General features: G+C 33.3%; 1 protein-coding gene across 1 annotated transcript; it reads left to right on the forward strand.

The window, feature by feature from the left end:
* Nucleotides 1–5,734: 5,734 nt before the first annotated feature.
* Nucleotides 5,735–8,034, forward strand: LOC139852476 (two-pore potassium channel 1-like). Its single transcript, XM_071841774.1, has 3 exons — nucleotides 5,735–5,833; nucleotides 6,505–7,413; nucleotides 7,538–8,034. Exons 2-3 carry the CDS (start codon nucleotides 6,512–6,514, stop codon nucleotides 7,701–7,703), a joined length of 1,068 nt encoding a protein of 355 aa, XP_071697875.1. The 5' UTR covers nucleotides 5,735–5,833; nucleotides 6,505–6,511; the 3' UTR covers nucleotides 7,704–8,034.
* The last annotated feature ends 12,930 nt before the right edge of the window (nucleotides 8,035–20,964 follow it).

Raw genomic sequence — 20,964 nt, forward strand, 5'->3', positions numbered from 1 at the left:
TTTCTCTCCATTATCATCTTTGTTCTTACACTTCATTATTAGTATTCTTAATCAAGAATCAAATCACTAAAGGTAGTTATAAGCCTACTGAATTATAACATCAAGAATCAAACCACTAAAGGTAGTTATAAGCCTACTGAATTATAACACGTTATCAGCACGATAATCTTAATACTAATTATGGTTGGCTCTGCCACCTAAATGATATATGGTCGGTTATACCACCTGAATAATATATGGTCGACACTGTCATCTAATTATCATTTATGTTACTAACATTTATATTTCAATTATCTAACATTTATATGGCCGACACTGTCGCCTAATTATCATTTATGTTACTAACATTTATATTTCTATTATCTAACATTTATATGGCCGACACTGTCGCCTAATTATCATTTATGTTTACTAATATTTATATTTATGTTATATAACATTTATTAATGATTGCTTACATATGGTCGACACTGTCACCTACTTATCATTTATGTTATATTAAATTTATGTTTAATGTTTATATGCTTATGAATATAAAGTGACTATAATTTATCATGTTGTTTGTTTTAATAGAAAATGTCGAATCTGGAAAAGCTTAAATTTACTCCTTTAGAATCAACTGGAAACAACTACATGCCATGGGTTATAAAAGTAAAAATGCATCTTAAATCAATGGGCATTCTTGAAGCCATAAATGAAAACAACACTTGTTCTGAAAAAGAACAAGCAACGGCATGTTGCTTTATTCATCAACATATTGATGAATGCTTACAAAATAATTATGTGACTGTAGAAGATCCCCATGTTTTATGGGAAGGTCTCAAAAGCAGATTCAATAATCAAAGAGAAATTTTACTTCCAGCTGCTATGGAACAATGGAGAACATTAAGGTTTCAAGACTTTAAGAAAGTAAATGAATATAGCTCAGCTCTGTATAATACATGTTCACAACTTAAATTCTGTGGACATGAAATAAGTGATGCAGACATGATGGAGAAAACTTTCTCCACAATGAATGCTGCAAACATCACAGTGCAAAGAAATTTGAGAATGCTAAAGTTCAAAACATATCCTGAACTTAATTCATATCTCTTAGTTGCAGAGCAAAATGATGAGCTATTAATGAAAAATCAGCAATCCCGTCCTACTGGTACACTTGCAATCCCTGAAGCAAATACTGCAAATAATTATAAACAGGGACAAGGACGCGGGCAAGGTCGTGGTTATAATAACCATCACCATCATCATGCCAAAAGCCATAACTATGGTAGAAACCATCCTTATGGTAATGGTAATGGGCGAGGACGTGGTCGTGGTCGTGGCCGTGGTGGTCAAAGAAATAATAATCCACGAAAATATAAATATCAACCACAAAACAAGCCCACTAAACAAGATGTTGAAGAAAATTCTTCTAAAAATTCTGAAGAATCTTGCTACAGATGTGGTAGAATGGGCCACTGGGCTAATACTTGCCGAACATCTAAACATCTTGTTAAGATGTATCAGGATTCGCTGAAAGATAAAGAAAAGGAAGTAAACTTTGTGGATAACGTCGATCCAACAGTCACTGAGAAACCATCTGATTTATATGAAGATTTCTTGAATGTTTAAGTTGTGTGTCTTTCGAAAAATAAACGATTTAATATCGTCTGTCTTTGTCATTATGTTTGCTAAATGTTTCAGTACTATCTATTTGCGTTTAAAATATTGTGTAATATTAATGTACTCACTATTTATTTCTTATATATGAAGTTCAATATGAATTTTGCTGGAATACAACATCAATCAAGTGGTGGAGATCTCTGTATAGCAGACAGTGGAACTACACACACTATACTTAAATCCGAGAAATATTTTATTGATCTAAAACCAACGGAAGGAACTATACATACAATATCAGGACCTGCTAACTTGATAAAAGGGATAGGAAAGGCAAATTTCATACTACCAAATGGTACAAAATTTTTAATAAATGATGCCTTATTTTCTCCCAAGTCAAGCAGAAATTTATTGAGTTTCTCCGACATATATCTTAACGGGTATGATTATCAGTCAGTGACAATAGAAAATGAGAAATATTTAAGTATCACTGACAAGAGTCATGTGGTTGAAAAACTGCCAAGACTTAGTTCTGGATTACATTATACACATATAAATGTACCAGAAATACATATGGTAGTTAACGAAAAATATATTGATCCTGGTGTATTCAGTTTATGGCATAACAGATTAGGCCATCCAGGATCAACAATGATGAAAAGGATTATTGAATGTACTCATGGACATCCACTAAAGGATAGAAAAATCCATCATGATACAATGGTTCCATGTACATCTTGCTCTCTTGGAAAATTGATAACTAGACCCTCACCACTTAAGGTTGAGAAAGAATCACCAATGTTTCTTGAAAGAATTCAAGGTGATATATGTGGACCAATTCATCCACCATGTGGACCATTTAGATATTTCATGGTTCTAATAGACGCATCTAGCAGATGGTCTCATGTTTGTCTGTTATCAAGCCGTAATGTGGCATTTGCAAAATTTCTTGCCCAAATTATTAAATTGAGAGCTCATTTTCCTGATTACACCATTAAAAGGGTGAGACTTGATAATGCTGGTGAATTTACATCTCAAGCATTTAATGACTACTGCATGTCTATAGGAATTGTTGTTGAACATTCTGTTGCTCATGTGCATACACAAAATGGTTTAGCCGAGTCATTGATTAAACGTTTACAGTTAATCGCTAGACCATTGATAATGAGAACAAAACTCCCTGTATCTATATGGGGTCATTCAATTTTACATGCTGCTGCATTGATTCGCATCAGACCAAGTGCAAGTCATAAATATTCCCCCCTACAACTTGCTTTTGGTCAAGAGCCAAATATTTCCCATCTTAGAACATTTGGTTGTGCAGTGTATGTTCCAATTGCGACACCACAACGTACAAAAATGGGTCCTCAAAGGAGGTTGGGAATATATGTTGGATATGAAACATCTTCAATATTAAGGTATATTGAACCTATGACAGGTGACGTTTTTACAGCACGTTTTGCTGATTGTCATTTTAATGAAACATTGTTCCCTAGATTAGGGGGAGAAATGAAAAATAAAGAAAATGATGTTTCATGGTGTGAACCTCAATTAAAGTATCTTGATCCTCGCACAAAAGAATGCGAGACAGAAGTTCAAAAGATAATGCATATACAAGAACTTGCAAATCAATTGCCTGATGCATTTACAGATACAAAAACGGTGACAAAATCATATATACCAGCAGTAAATACTCCAGCTCGAATTGAAATTCCAAAAGCTGGCAATAACGTCACTCATGAATCTTTGCCACGTCAGAAACGTGGAAGACCAATTGGTTCAAAGGATAAAAATCCTCGAAAAAGAAAATCAGCTGATAATGAAGTAAAAGAAAGTGTTCAAGAAGAACCACAAATCAGTACTCCTACTGCAGAGGAGATTGATGATGTCAATACAGAAATTGCAATCAATTATGCATATTCAAAAATATTATGGAACCGAAATGAAATGAAAAATCTTGATGAGAAATTTTCATTTAATGTTGCATATGACATCATGAATAATGATGATGATCCAGAACCAACATCTATGGTTGAATGTCAAAATAGACATGATTGGGCTCAATGGAAAGAAGCAATACGAGCTGAATTAGAATCACTCAATAAAAGAAAAGTTTTCGGATCCATCATTCTCACTCCTAAAGATGTGAAACCTGTAGGATACAGATGGATTTTTGTCCGAAAAAGAAATGAGAAAAATGAAGTTACAAGGTATAAAGCTAGACTTGTAGCCCAAGGTTTTTCTCAAAGACCGGGAATTGATTATGAAGAAACTTATTCCCCTGTTATGGATGCAATTACTTTTAGGTACTTAATCAGCCTGGCAGTTTCTAAAAATTTAGAAATGCATCTCATGGATGTTGTGACTGCTTACCTATATGGATCACTTGATAGTGATATATATATGAAGATACCTGAAGGATTTAAGGTACCAGAAGCATCAAATGCAAAACCCAAAGAAATGTATTCGATTAAATTACAAAGATCTTTATATGGGTTAAAACAATCGGGACGTATGTGGTATAACCGATTAAGTGATTACTTGATAAGCAAAGGGTATACAAATAACCTTACTTGCCCTTGTGTTTTCATTAAGAAAACAACATCCGGATATGTGATCATAGCTGTTTATGTTGATGATCTTAACATCATAGGTACAAATAAAGAGATCTATGAAGCCATTCAACTTCTAAAGAAAGAATTTGAAATGAAAGATCTCGGAAAAACCAAGTATTGCCTTGGTTTACAAATTGAGCATATGCCTAATGGTTTACTTGTACATCAAACAACATATACTGAAAAGATTTTGAAACGTTTCAATATGGACAAGGCAAAATCATTAAGTACTCCTATGGTTGTTAGATCACTCAATGTTGAAACTGATCCATTTCGTCCATGTGAAGATCATGAAGATATTCTTGGACCAGAAGTACCATATCTTAGTGCAATTGGAGCTCTTATGTATCTTACAAATTGTACAAGACCTGACATTTCTTTTGCAGTTAATTTGTTGGCAAGGTTCAGCTCTGCTCCTACCAAAAGACACTGGAATGGGATCAAACACATATTTCGATACCTTCGAGGAACTACTGATTTAGGATTATTTTATTCTAACGAATCAAAACAAGATTTGGTTGGTTATGCTGATGCAGGTTATTTATCTGATCCACATAAAGCTAAATCTCAAACTGGATATGTATTCCTAAATGGAGGTACTGCAATATCATGGCGTTCTCAAAAACAAACACTTGTTGCTACATCATCAAATCATGCCGAAGTGATTGCATTACATGAAGCTACTCGGGAATGTTTTTGGTTGAGATCAATGACACAAATCATTACTGATTCTTGTAGACTAGAACGCGATAAAAGTCCAACAATTATCTATGAAGATAATGCAGCTTGCATAGCACATATGAAAGAAGGGTATATCAAAAGTGACCGAACCAAACACATACCTCCTAGATTCTTCTCATACACTCAAAATCTCATTAAGGACAACGAGATTGAAATGAGATATGTTCAATCCAGCAAAAACTCTGCTGATCTTTTCACGAAAGCACTTCCAACTGCTATTTTCAGAACACACGTTCATAACATTGGCATGAGACATGTTCAAAAGATGTAACAACCGAAGCGATGTCTACTTGAGGGGGAGTCAACTCCATGCTGCACTCTTTTTCCCTTAGCTAAAGTTTTTCCCATTGGGTTTTCTTTAGCAAGGTTTTTAACGAGACAGTAACTTACAGTTGATCTTCAACAAACAAAATTGCTATCCAAGGGGGAGTGTTATAATATATAAATATATATATATATATATATATATATATATATATATATATATATATATAAAAATGGATAGTCAATTATTGATACACAAAAGTAATATTATTGTATTACCTAAACTTGTGATATTTTTGCTATAAATAGCCATGAATGCAAGCATTAAACTTGCACCATTTCTCACACTTACAAAGTGTTTCTTTCTTTCTCTCCATTATCATCTTTGTTCTTACACTTCATTATTAGTATTCTTAATCAAGAATCAAATCACTAAAGGTAGTTATAAGCCTACTGAATTATAACATCAAGAATCAAACCACTAAAGGTAGATATAAGCCTACTGAATTATAACAAATTCTAATATTTTGAAAAAAGTAGACAAACGTAATTCAGATCGGATTCATTCAATCACTCCGGGACCAATTAACAGTTGGAACTCAGCTATCCGATCGGTAAGAATCTTCTATTAACGGTTGCTTGCATCTGACGGCTAATACTTAATAGATCTTGAATTTCAGTTCACTCATCTTGTTTTGTTGATTTGAATTTTTATTTATCATCTCTGTTTATGTTTATATTTCACGCTATATCATTTGTTCCTTACAGATACTTTGTAGGCATCCAGAATTTGTGAAACAGATTTTTTAATTCCCTGCTATACGCTGATGAAATTCTATAAGTAGGTCTTAAAATTTCTCATAGATGTGTTTCATGATTCCTTGATGTTACGTTAATATTAGTGGTTGGATGTTTAGGGCGAATTAGTTGATTCAATCCTCTTGTTTAAAAATTGTTTATCTACTTATTTGAGGAGGCAATTGGTATAGTTATTCTCTTTATAACGTCACTCTGACCTACTTTTATCACTTTTACATGTTTTTGATGAACCTTTGATTTGGATTAATATTTTTCTAGCTAGACATACTTCTGGAACTTATTCAAATAGATTATGGACATATTTTCACCATATTTGATGACTATGATTATTGATTTTGACACAATGGCTATTAGCTTTCAACACATTTTTGATGGTATTTATTTGGGCTTTTAATGCATACTAGTTACAATTATGCACATCTTAGTAATATGACACTTGATAATTTTAATCTCTTATTTGTTGAAGGAATTCAATGGACCATAACGGTGGAAAAGAACCTCTGCTAACGAAACAATCTGAACCCAAACCTCAGTTTGATAACATGCCTTCATCCAAATGCAAAAAACTGAGACGCTGTAGAAGTGCACCAATGGAGGAAACTATTCTTCAGGGAACTAACTATGAACGATTTCTTGAAGGCCCAAAATCCATTTTTGATCAACTCAATCCTCATTTTAAAAGGGTAGCCATCTACTTATTTATATACTTAAGTATAGGTACACTTTGCTTTTACCTTGTTAGCAACCAGATTTCTGGAGAGAAAACATTTGGTGTTCTAGATTCTATCTATTTCTGCGTTGTAACAATGACCACTGTTGGATATGGAGACCTTCTACCTGCTAGCACGACATCGAAACTACTTTCTTGTTTATTTGTATTCTCGGGGATGGCCCTTATTGGATTAAGTTTGAGTAAAGCAGCTGATTGTATAGTTGAGAATCAAGAAATATTACTAGTTAAAGCTTTGCATTTGCGTCAAAAAGCTAATTCAATGGAAATTCTTAAAGAAATGGAAACTAATAGAGTGAGATACAGGTGTATAATATTGTCTGTTTTGATCGCAATTCTTATAGCTTCTGGGACTATCTTTTTAACTACAGTGGAGAAAATGGAAATAGTCGATGCTTTTTATTGTGTTTGTTCCACAATTACGACTCTAGGTTATGGAGATAAAAGTTTCTCTACACCAGCTGGGCGTGTTTTTGCTATATTTTGGATATTGATGAGTACCATATGTTTAGCTCAGTTTCTATTTGCTTTTGCTGAGTTTTATACTGAAAGTAGACAGCGGTCGTTAGTCAGATGGGTTCTTACAAGACGAACAACCGCTGCTGACCTGGAAGCGGCTGATCTCGACGATGATGGGGTTGTAGGGTAAGTTCAAAAGTTTGTACCTTTTTGAAGTTGTATACTATTATCTTTATATGCAAAGTTATTAACTTTATACATATTGTAACAATTCCTTCCTTTATGGATTTCCTTTTTGTTACTAATGTAGGGCTGCAGAATTTGTGATTTATAAGCTAAAAGAGATGGGAAAGATCAATCCAGAAGATATTTCACTTATAATGACCGAGTTCAAAAATCTTGATGTGGACGAGTCAGGGACTCTGTCTCCGTCCGATATTTATCTTGCTCAGTCATCAACGAGGAAGGACAGGTAACGGAGCACCTACCACCTATTATATACATATTTTTGTTCCTGGCTGGACTTGAACCCACAACCTATTGATTAATGAATCTCATGACGCTAGGCAAAAGCCCCTTGTTATTACATTGGTCTTACCGATATCTTTTTCACTCTTGATGTGTGTATTTTCCTAATGTTTAGAAAAACTATGTAAATGGTGTCATGCTGTATTTACTCCTGGCTCTGGTGAATATGGTGATAATGCAATTAACCGTGTGTGTGTGTATTCAGTTTAACTTATGGGTACAACCCTAATCATTGTATACTTTTAGAAATCCGAATGGATGAATGTCCTTATATGGACTTTGTGATGAAAGATATACCAATAACTGAATCTACACACAAGATGAATGTCCTTCCACTAACTTTAATTAATGATCATGATATAGATCAAAATCTCAAATATTCTATTGATATTCATCATCATAATGAGAATCAGTATTTGAGATTGATCACTCACCAACAATAAACTCAAATGAAGCAAAAGAACGATTAAGCTAACAACAAATAGGCAAAATTATTAGAAGTTAGAAAGATTCAAACAAAGGACAATATTACATTCACTCGGATTTACTACTAGTTCCTTCTCCAAGATCATGTTGTACAACCGGTTCAGGTGGGCCCGCTACGTAATCCAAGATCCCATCACCTGCTTTCTCACCAGACACTTGAGCGGATGGTGGTGAAGTAAGACCAAAAACAACGACGGCAACTAGGAAGAGAGCAGTTGAAACCAAGAGCGGGCCGAAGTAGGCGAGAATGTTGAGGAAGCTAGGGAAGATGTAAATGAGATATAGAATGATGAGTAATAAAATGGTGGTGAATAATATGTGATATTTGAAGTGGATTAAGTTTTTCATGGTGGTTTAAGTTTGACAAGAACAAGAATGTGATGAGGTGTTTGTAAAAGTTGAACAGGTGAAGGGAATTAAAGGTGATGTGGAAGATGGCATCGAGATGATTGGATTTTTGTGTGAAGAGATTCTCTGTCGATTTCGTACGAACGGTTCTTTACAGATTTATTGTCCAAATATGCTCGTAAAGCATCTTGAATGTGGACTATTTTAGATGTGATGATGCTGTTATAATATATAGAATATAAATATAATAGAGTGGATAGTCAATTTTGATACACAAAATTAATGTTATTATATTACATAAAGTACTTGAATTCTTGCTATAAATAGACCTTCAAGCAAGCATCATACTTGCTCATTCTTACAAGAAAATTTCTCTCTTTACTCATATACTCTTGTTCTTAAGATTTTCAAAGTCTATATTCAAGAACCAATCCACTAAAGGTAGTTATAAGCCTACTGAATTATAACACGTTATAAGCACGAAGTGCTCCGTATAATCAAGGTTTATCTAAGCAAACACAAGTCACTAATCAAGATTTTTTTAGTGATCAAAGAACCAACAAAATACTTGATATACATCAACTTCAGTTCAGTTGACTCAATATTAAATTTCGCCCCCAGTAATTTAGAAAACACTTTTTCTTGGTAAATAATAGACTTTTCATCTTGTAATTATTAAACTCAATCGACACCACAAACTTGGCGCAAAAGCACAAGGTAGGTAATACTTAAAGCACTTGTGCATTTTACTGACGTTAGACAAGATTGGGCCATTTACACTCTTTTCATATTTTTAACAACTTCCTGCTTTTCATGCATTTACTTGAACCCAATCTTAAGCTTACAGGCCAAATTTTTTTGAATAACATTTTAAGATCTGCAGTTCCATTTGCAACATTTTTGGTCTGTACTCTCGACTGTTAACTTTGTATTCATTAGCAAAGAAGATAAATCATACAACAACAACAACAACAACAACAACAACAACAAAACCCAATACCACATAACTGGTGTATGGGGGAGGTGAGATGTAGACAATCTTTCCCCTATCCGAGAATAAAGTCAAGTCATTTCTCCACCTAGAGTGAAAACACTCTAAAGTAGAGAAAATCATCCATCTCTCTATTCGACGGATAGAGAGATTGCTTCCGAGTGGACCTCCGGCCAATAAGTAGGAAAAAGCTATTTAAAAAATAAAATAAAATAAAAAATAAAATTGAGACGCCATGAAAATGGTAAAATCAAATTTCCATGGATTTTAAATCCTGCCTGAAATTTAATTTAGGCTCTAAGATACATCATAATAATTGTTTATATATTTGTACAGTCCTATATTCAAGGAATAATTTGACTAAAAATTAGCCTAATTCTTTATGTGTTGTGTCCCCCTTTTGTTGTACAGAGAAAAAATTATATATATAATTTTAACTCCATATGATTGATTAAATTTAGACCCCACCACCTTAGTTTAATATACTACACATATATCGTCAATTATGCACAGCCAGATTGTTTCTCATAGTTTGTGGCTATTCTTTTCAATTATTTAAGCAACCAAAGTAGAAATGAAAAGATGGGATCATAGGAAAGAACACGTAACCTTCACATGATTTCAGATAAAGTGGTATAATTAATATTATTTCCTTAATTTAGATTAAACAAATAAATAGTTCATGTGATAAATGGTAAAATAATAATAAGTGGAGATTAGCATTGGTCTCTCTCTAGCTACCTCAACAAATTTTTTTTTTAGTACTACAAATAAGTCTCAAAAGAAAAGAAAACAAGAGTGAATCTGTTGAAAAATCTTGATTAAATAAACTCTGAACTACCTCGAGACTTGAATGGTTTGAATTTTCTAAGATGTCTAGCTTGTTATATATCACTCCTAAGTAAATAATTTTAGAGCATAATATATGTATGTTTATTAAGTGTTATCTTTTATGTACTTCGGATTGTAACTTGTTTGCAGGTAATATAATTTGATTATCTTGATGAAATATTACTCATAATTTGCTTGAAGTTTTAGTATGAATCTTGCTGAAATACAACATCTATTAAATGTTAAATACCTATGTATTGCAGATAGTGGTAACATACACACTATGATCAAATCTAAGAAATATTTCATTGATTTAAATCAAATGAATGAATTATAAATACTATATCAGGTCATGCAAACTTAATATAAGGAACGAAAAAGGCAAAAATTCATTTTACCAAATGGTACAAATTTTCTGATAAACAATGCCTTGTTTTTCTCCCAAATCAAAGAGAAATTTGTTAAGTTTCTTTGATATATATCATAATGGATATGATTATCAGTCAATGATAACCGAAAATGAGAAATATCTAAAGCGCATATGATGAAAAGTGCATATGATGAAAAGCGCAGCGCATTGCATATGATGAAAAGCGCAGCGCATATGATTAAAAGCGCATATGGTGAAAAGGATATATGATGAAAAGCGCATATGGTGATTAATGAAAAAGCACATATGGTGACTAATGAAAAAGTACATATGGTGATTAATGAAAAGCACATATAGTGATTAATGAAAAATACATTGTGAAAAGGAATCACAAATGTTTCTTGAAAGAATTCAAGGTGATATATATGGATCAATACATCCATCATGTGGACCATTTTGATAGTTTATGGTTCTGATAGACGCATCTAACAGATGGTCTCATATTTGTTTATTATCAAATCAAAATGTAGCATTAGGAAAGTTTCTTGTTTGAATTATTAAATTAAGAGCACATTTCTCGATTACACCATTAAAAGAGTAAGACTTGATAATGTTGGTGAGTCAACATCTTAAGCATTTTATGATTATTATATGTCTAAAGGGATTGTTATTGAACATCCAGTTGCTCATGTTGCATAAAAAAAATTGGTATAGCTGAATCAATAATTAAAAGCATGCAACTAATAGCTAGACCATTAAAATGAGTACATAACTCTCATAATTTAAATGAGGACATGCAAATTTACATGCTGCGACTTTATTTCACATTAAACAAAGTGCGACTCATAAATATTCTCCTCTACAACTTAATCTTGGCCAAGAGCCAAATATTTCACACCATTAAGACATTTGATTGTGCAGTGTATGTTCTAGTTGCACAACCACAAGTTACTAAAATGGGTCCTCAAAGGAGGATGGGAATATATGTTAGATATGAAACATATTCAATTATAAGATATATTGAACCCATGAGGGGTGATATTTTTACAACACATTTTGCTGATTGTCATTATAATGAAAAATTGTTCCCTATATTAGGGGGAGAAATGAAAAATAAAGAAAAAAGATGTTTCATGATGTGAACATAAATTAATGTATCTTGATCATCGCACAAAAAAAAATGCGAAAAGAAAGTTCAAAAAAAAATAATACATATGCAAGAACTTGTAAATAAATTACCTGATGTATTTACAGATACAAAAAGTAGTGACTAAATCATATATACTAGCAGTAAATGCTTTAGCTAGAATTGAAATTCTAAAAGCTGGCAATAATGTCACTCATGAGTCTTTGCCACGCCAAAAACGTGGGAGACCAATTGGTTCCAAAGATAAAAATCCTCGAAAAAGAAAATCAGCTGATAATGAGGTAAAAGAAAGTGTTCAAGAAGAACCACAAATCAGTACTCCTACTGCAGAGGAGATTGATGATGTCAATACAGAAATTGCAATCAATTATGCATATTCAAAAATATGATGGAACCGAAATGAAATGAAAAATCTTGATGAGAAATTTTCATTTAATGTTGCATATGACATCATGAATAATGATGATGATCCAGAACCAACATCTATGGTTGAATGTCAAAATAGACATGATTGGGCTCAATGGAAAGAAGCAATACGAGCTGAATTAGAATCACTCAATAAAAGAAAAGTTTTCGGATCCATCATTCTCACTCCCAAAGATGTGAAACCTGTAGGATATAGATGGATTTTTGTCCGAAAAAGAAATGAGAAAAATGAAGTTACAAGGTATAAAGCTAGACTTGTAGCTCAAGGTTTTTCTCAAAGACCGGGAATTGATTATGAAGAAACTTATTCTCCTGTTATGGATACAATTACTTTTAGATACTTAATCAGCCTGGCAGTTTCTAAAAATTTAGAAATGCATCACATGGATGTTGTGACTGCTTATCTATATGGATCACTTGATAGTGATATATATATGAAGATACCTGAAGGATTTAAGGTACCAGAAGCATCAAATGCAAAACCCAAAGAAATGTATTCAATTAAATTACAAAGATCTTTATATGGGTTGAAACAATCGGGTCGCATGTGGTATGAATGATTAAGTGATTACTTGATAAGCAAAGGGTATACCAATAATTTTATTTGCCCATGTGTTTTCATTAAGATAACAACATCCGAATATATGATCATAGCTGTTTATGTTGATGATCTTAACATCATAGGTACAAATAAAGAGATCTATGAAGCCATTCAACTTCTAAAGAAAGAATTTGAAATGAAAGATCTCGGAAAAACCAAGTATTACCTTGGTTTGCAGATTGAGCATATGCCTAATGTTTACTTGTACATCAAACAACTTATACCGAAAAGATTTTAAAACATTTTTAAAGACAAACCATTGGTTGATATATCACTCAATATTGATACTGATCCATTTCATCCCCGTGAAGATCATGGAGATCTTTACCGATCATAAGTTCCATATCTTAGTGAATTGGGGCTCTTATGTATCTTACAAATTATACAAGAACTGACATTTCTTTTGCAGTTAATTTGTTAACAAGGTTCAACTCAATTCTTTCCAAAAAGACACTGGAATAGGATCAAACACATGTTTCGATACCCTTGAGGAACTACTGATTTATGATTATTTTACTCTAACGATTCAAAACAAGTTTTGGTTGGTTATATAGATGCAGGTTATTTATCTGATCCACATAATGCTAAATCTCAAACTGGATATGTATTCCTAAATGGAGGTACCGCAATATCATGGCGTTCTAAAAAGCAAACACTTGTTGCAACATCATCAAATCATGCCGAAGTGATTGTATTACATGTAGCTACTCGGGAATGTTTTTGGTTAAGATCAATGACACAACTCATTACTGATTCTTGTGAACAAGAACGCCATAAAAGTCCAACAACTATCTATGAAGATAATGCAACTTGCATAGCACAGATGAAAGAAGGGTATATCAAAAGTGACCGAACAAAACACATACCTCCTAGATTCTTCTCATACACTCAAGATCTCATCAAGGACGACCAGATTGAAATGATATACGTTCAATCTAGCAAAAACGATGTTGATCTTTTTACCAAAGCACTTCCAACTACTATTTTTCAAAACAAACTTTCACAATATTGGCATGAGGCAAGTTCAAAAGATGTGACAACTCAACGATGTCTACTTGAGGGGGAGTCAACTCTATACTGCACTCTTTTTCCCTTGACTAAAGTTTTTATCCCACTGGGTTTTTCTTTAGCAAGGTTTTTAACGAGGCAGTACTAGTTTATTTCTAATGAAGCAAAATTGCTATCCAAGGGGGAGTGTTATAATATATAGAATATAAATATAATAGAGTGGATAGTCAATTTTGATACACAAAATTAATGTTATTATATTACATAAAGTACTTGAATTCTTGCTATAAATAGACCTTCAAGCAAGCATCATACTTGCTCATTCTTACAAGAAAATTTCTCTCTTTACTCATATACTCTTGTTCTTAAGATTTTCAAAGTCTATATTCAAGAACCAATCCACTAAAGGTAGTTATAAGCCTACTGAATTATAACAGATGCGGAATTTTATAATTTTTTAATATTTTGATAAAAGGTTTTACTTTTGATAAGGTGTGTTCCGGTGGCATAACCCTTTTACGATCATTTGAAGATGAGAAAATTGCGTGGATAGTTCCTGTGGTTTGTAGCACCCAACGTGGATAGACAAAGTTGGTGATTTAAGTGTGGTTAGTCCTTGTGACTTAAAAGTGGAGTAAGGATAGTCCAATTCACTAACAGTGTTAATTTTTTCCGTTAAAGTTGGTCATGTGTCAAGCATGTGAGGGTATTTACGTCATTTGCAAGGGGTTTCATCAACTCAATTATTTTAGTCATGTGACAAGCTTGTAAGGAGGGCCCTACTTAATTTCTGTATCTAATTAAAAATATATAAAAATTCTTAAATCATCAAAAATTACAGTAGCATCCCCTTGACCAACATGAACTCATTCAAAAACCCATTTTCCTTAAAAATTCCTAAATCATCAAAAACCATTTTCCTTCAAATTTGTTATTTCATGCTTCTCATCTCGAATTGATTACAAAAATATGTTCTACACGTGATTCCTAACACTCGTTACCTTTCAGATTGAATTAACAAAAACAAATTCGAAGTGATTCGATCCGAGTTCATTTTTATACAAAAACGTCCTCGATTTAGTCTTCGGATCGTTTCGGAATGAAATTGAGAAAAATAACCATGCAGAGTTCTTCATTTTCATCTCGTGATTGTTTCTGCAAAGTTTGAGGTTTCAATTCATTGAAACTAATTCGAATTTTGAGGTCAAAGCTACGGATCAAAAAGTCAATCGTATTGTTCATTATCAAATTCGAAGATTACAGGTTGATTCAGGTCCTGATAATGATAATCGAATGTTATGTAAATGAATTGCAACAAGTTTCATGAAGGAATCAAGTTCTAAAATAGTGTAGATTTCGAATTTGATCTTTGAGAGCACATCTTCATGTTCGTCACTGTTCTGCTTCGATTTCGAATTATCTGTTGTTTTTGGCCATGGAATCTTCAAGTATTCTGTTAATCGCTGCTCTTAGAAGGTTATGTAACTATAGTTGAGTTCCAATTTCATCTAAATCGAATTTTCATTTTGCAAGTTCATCTGCAGCCGCCCAGTTCATCATCAATTATGGACATCTGATGCTGTTATGGTGATTAATTCTTCACAAGATGTGTTAGACGCTGCCATGGAAGGCTATTTCAATCGATTTTACACTTTAATTTGATGAATTAATTCAAACAGATGATGATGAAGGTCCGTACTGTAACGAAGGGTTAACAGCTCGAATGAATAATGATGATGACGTATGATGATGACCACTGCATTTGTGTGTCAAAGTCACTGATTGGTGTGGTACGCCGAGTTTTTTTTATTATTTATTTTTGGGGCTTAAATTAGGGTTTTTAATGTTTGATGAAGTTGATGAAGATGAGAGGGGATTAAATTGGATGATGAAGATGAATGTATAAAAGAAATGAGATATGTAATTAAAGGTGTAGATAGCTCAAATGACGTAAATACCCTCACATGCTTGTCACATGATTAACTTTAACGGAAAAAATTAACACTGTTAGTGAATTGGACTATCCTTACTCCACTTTTAAGTCACAAGGACTATCCATACTCAAATCATCAACTTTGTCTATCCACGTTGGGTGCTACAAACCACAGGGACTATCCGCGCAATTTTCTCTTTGAAGATTGTCAAGTCATGATATTCTCACTTGAAAAATATTAGAAACGGTCACGGAATCATCATAGTAGCTAGATACATATTAGACCACTCCCAGCGATACGTGCTAGGAGTCCGCCCTCACACTCGCCCTCGAGGGCTCCAATGGCAATCAAGCCGCCTTGGGCCGCCCTCCGATAACACAACCCATTTCGGCCTGAAAATTTTCTTCCCCAAGCATAATTAAGGACGAAATTTTGTAACCTTTTTTCTTTTTTATTGTATTTGTTAAACTAAAATAGAAAATGGGGTTACAATGAGTAGAATATGGTGTTTCAAAATGGAGTTTGTTTTTTAAATAAAGAAGGTAGAAAAGGTAGATGATGGTGTTCTAATTTTAGTTGGTGCACACGAAGATGAAGATACAACTCCTTTATCTTTTTGGACCACCAACAACCACAAGTAATTATGTGGTATAGAAATAATACACGTATTTTTTGTTTAACAATAATAATAATTGACTGATAATATTTATTAATAATAATAATAATTAATATAGTAATAATAATAATAATAAATAAATAATAAAATTTGAAGAAGTATGTCATGGTTGGCAATAGTATGTTATGGGAGGAAGTTGTGAGGACAATGAGAGAGAATGTTGATTTGACGCTGAGAATATGTTGAGGAAGGTGTCATTGTTGGAAGTGGTTTTAGTAAAATGTTTGAGCTTAAGTTGTTAATATGACATTAGATTCAAAGATATAGAACCATAATGTCATGTTAAGGTGCGTAATATTAATCCTCACTATAGTAACGTATCTGTATTTATCTATACAATACAATGCAATGATAAAGCAGCTTAGTGGATATGAATGATATAAAAAATTAATAAATTGTATATGAATGACACACGGATATATTCATTTATCACTTAAAATACAAACAAATAAATATATACAAATTTACTTAATCACACACACGCCCGCCCGCCCGCCCGCCCGACCACCCGCTTTCACGCACGCACGCGCGCTCGCGCGCGCACCCACACACACATATATATAAATATTAACTATGTGAATATTATTAAATTTATATATTTTATATATCTAATGTCATTTGAGTTTTTTTGTGATAGATATCTAGCAAATCAAATGCATAAATCAATCAAAATCGACTACAATAACAGTAAGCGACGTAGGATGGTGGTAGTTCCAAAGCACCGGAACCATATGGATTTTCTTTTCTCTTCATCAAGGCTTAATGGGATATGCTACAACTTGACATTTGCTCGACTGTTCGTGAATTCTTTGATACGGCTAAGTTACATACGGGTGCGAACTCAGCATTTGTTTCTCTTATCCCAAAGGCCAGTAATTCGGTAGTTATCAATGATTCCAGACCTATTTCGTTGATTGAAGCGGTCTACAAAATAATTGCTACGATCTTAACCATCCGAATGACTAGCAAAGTAAAATGCATAAATCAATCTTAATCGACTTTGATAACAATCAAAAGTAGCTCAAAGAGGTGTGTGATTTGTGGTAGTTCCAAAGCAGCGGGACTGGATAGATTTTCTTTTCTCTTCATTAAGCCTTATTGGGATATGCTACAGCTTGACATTTGCTCGACTGTTCGTGAATTCTTTGACATGGCTAGGTTACCTATGAGTGCGATCTCAACATTTGTTTCCCTTATCCCAAAGGTTAGTAATCGGGTAGTTATTAATGATTTCATACCTATTTCGTTGATTGGTATGGTCTCGAAATATAAGTTACGAGTGCTAACTCAACATTTGTTTCTCTTATCCTAAAGGTTAGTAATCTGGTAGTTATTAGTGATTTCAGACCTATTTCACTGATTGGTGTGGTCTACAGAATAATTGCTAAGATCTTAACTATCCGGATGACTGGTATTATTAGTAGATGAATAAGTCCAATACAGTATGTTTTTGTTGTTGGGAGACCGTTTTTAGATGGTCCTCTTATACTCAGTGAGGTGATCTCTTTGTTCAAGAAGAGAAATCAACAACTGCTTTCATTTAAGGTTGATTTTGAGAATGCATTTGATTTTGTTAGATGGGGGTGTTTGAATTTTATGTTTTCTTCTCTTGGTTTCAGTAGTAAATGGTGTAGGTTGATCGATGGGTGCTTAAAGTCGGCTCGTACGTCGATTCTTATTAATGGAAGCGCAACTAAAGAATTCCCATTCAAGAAAGGTTTACGTCAAGGAGATCCGATAAGTCGCTTTCTTTTTCATTGTTGTCATGGAGGGATTGCATTTGGCGTTTAATAAAGCGGTTTCTTCTAATATGATACGTGGAATAAATATTGGTGGTAACATTGCTTTATCTCATCTTATATATGTCAATGATTTAATTATTATGTCAAGATGGTGTAGAGATGATTTGGAGAATATTTTGTGTCCTAGAGGTGTTTTACTTGGCTTCGGGGTTAAAGATTAATGTGGCAAAATCTAATGTATTTGGTGTAGGGGTTCCTAATGAAGGTGTGGCCACTTTAGCTTCGATCACGGGTTGTCAAGTTGGGTCATTTCCTACGACTTATCTTGGTGTTACGATCGGTGCTAATATGAAGTTGGTCAACAATTGGGAAAATGTTGTTAATAGATTTCGTGCTAAGCTTTCTCCTTGGAAGGTTGACTTAAGTGAAATCGGTGTTGGGGAGCCTTGCCATTTATTCAATAACTATTTATAAGTGCCCGGAAACCATTGTTAAATTTCTTGAATAGCTTCGGGCTCAATTCTTTTGGGGTTGGACATGGAGAACTAGAAAGATACCTTGGTTAAAGTGGAATTGTGTTTTATCATCTCATTACAAGGGTAGACTTAACATTAGAAGTGTTAAAGCTATTACCTTTTAACTTCTTCATATATGGCGTTGGAGATATCATAATTCGGACGGGTCTCCTTGGACGCAGGTCATCAAAGTCATCCATGGTTCGGTTTTTGAATCGTTTAGTGTGAATAAAGCTTAGAAATGACATTGTTTATGTTTTGGCAAGACGAGTGATGATTTCGTCAATGATCAAAGTTCGTTTTTTGGCGTGATCATTGAATCGGAAACGATACTTTAGCTTCTCGATACGATAGATTATTTCATTTAGAATAAAATAATGAGGTGATGGTGGCGAATAGATTGGTTGATATTGAGTGGAAATGGGAATTGAATCGCGTCGTCATTTGTAGTATGAAAGAAACTGACCTTGCGACTCTGGTTTCGGGAATTCAACATCTTCATATACCCGATCACCCGGATTCGTGGCAATGGTTTTTGACTACAAATAGCTTGTTTTCTGTTAAATCGTTGTGTGACGACACTGACAAAGTTGTATTGCCATCGATAGAGCCGTCTACTATATGGTTTAAATCGCTTCCTCGTAAGCTGAATATATTCTTGTGGCATCTACGACTTTATCGACTACCTCACAGGAATATTTTAGCCATTAAATGTATCTCATTGCCTTTTGTTGTTTGTCCCAGATGTAACCTGTCATAACCCGTCCTTAACCATAAGAACGAGTTAGATAACGTATGATTTCATTGCGAGGTATTGACCTCTATATGCGACATTTTTAAAAGAACAACTGCATTTATTTTACATTACAAACCATAACTCTTATGTTAATACAAGCTTTAGACAATATAAAGATGATTATCGTTTAGCGATAATCTTAGACTTACAAACTTTACATGTGATGATAACAATACGATTTCTAGCATATTTTACATTACAATTCCTCGGATATGCAGTTTTATTTTTGACACAAATATGCATACTCAAGATGTGATGACCCGGAAATTTCTGACCAAATTTAAACTTAATCTTTGTATGATTAACATTTCCGACACGATAAGCAAAGTCTGTAAAACTGAATCTCAAAATTTTTGAACTACTTTTATATATTTAAATACCCTTCGGTTGTTTTCGACGATTCGCGAACAATTATATGTAAATAGATACATATATACTATAACTTAAAAAGGAAACAATGTATTAATTATTTGATACCGTACATTAAACTTATTGATTTAAATATCTATTTGAATATATATGATAAGTTGAAATATTTATTATTAAAATTTATTTATAAATAACTTCCAATGTGTATTTAAAAATTGATTTATGTATATTAAAAAGATATATACATATATATAATTTCAAGTTATTTAGTAAACGATAGTAACATTCGTTTATTGATTCGATTGATATTTAGATAATTTAACTAAAGCTTTTAAGATGAACCAGTAAAACACTAATTTGCTACAGTATTTTCAAATTGCTACAGTACCCAAAATACTACAGTGTTTTCGAAAATCACTATTTGCTACAATGAAATTGCTACAGTAAAAATTGACTTTGCTACAGTGAATTGCTATAGTAAAAATTGACTAACTTTGCTACAGTGGTATAGTTTATGGATGATTTAAGACTATATTTTGACAAAGGTAAGAGTCACGAAACGAAAAGAACTAGTTTTCTCAGCGTACGAAAGGGCGTTCGAAAAACCGGAACCGGGACATAAGTCGAGTGACGACGTACGAATTTTCGGGACAAAAATTACAAATTAACTATGCACATGAATTTAATATAATATATAATTAATTATATAAATTATATATATTATATTAATATTAAAATATGTCGACAAGCAAGAAAACAAAAGGATTGTGTGCTGGACAGCCGGCCCATGCGATCGCATGGGATATAGCCTTCCCAGCCATGCGATCGCATGGCCACCAGGGACAGGCCACAACTATAAAAACCCGATCATTTCTGTTTCTGATCTCATTGTAATTACTCCGTAGATATTTATTTATTATTATATTATTATTATTATTATTATTATTATTATTATTATTAATCTTATTA

The sequence above is a fragment of the Rutidosis leptorrhynchoides genome, chromosome 6 (assembly GCF_046630445.1).
Source record: "Rutidosis leptorrhynchoides isolate AG116_Rl617_1_P2 chromosome 6, CSIRO_AGI_Rlap_v1, whole genome shotgun sequence".
Taxonomy (NCBI): Eukaryota; Viridiplantae; Streptophyta; class Magnoliopsida; order Asterales; family Asteraceae; genus Rutidosis; species Rutidosis leptorrhynchoides.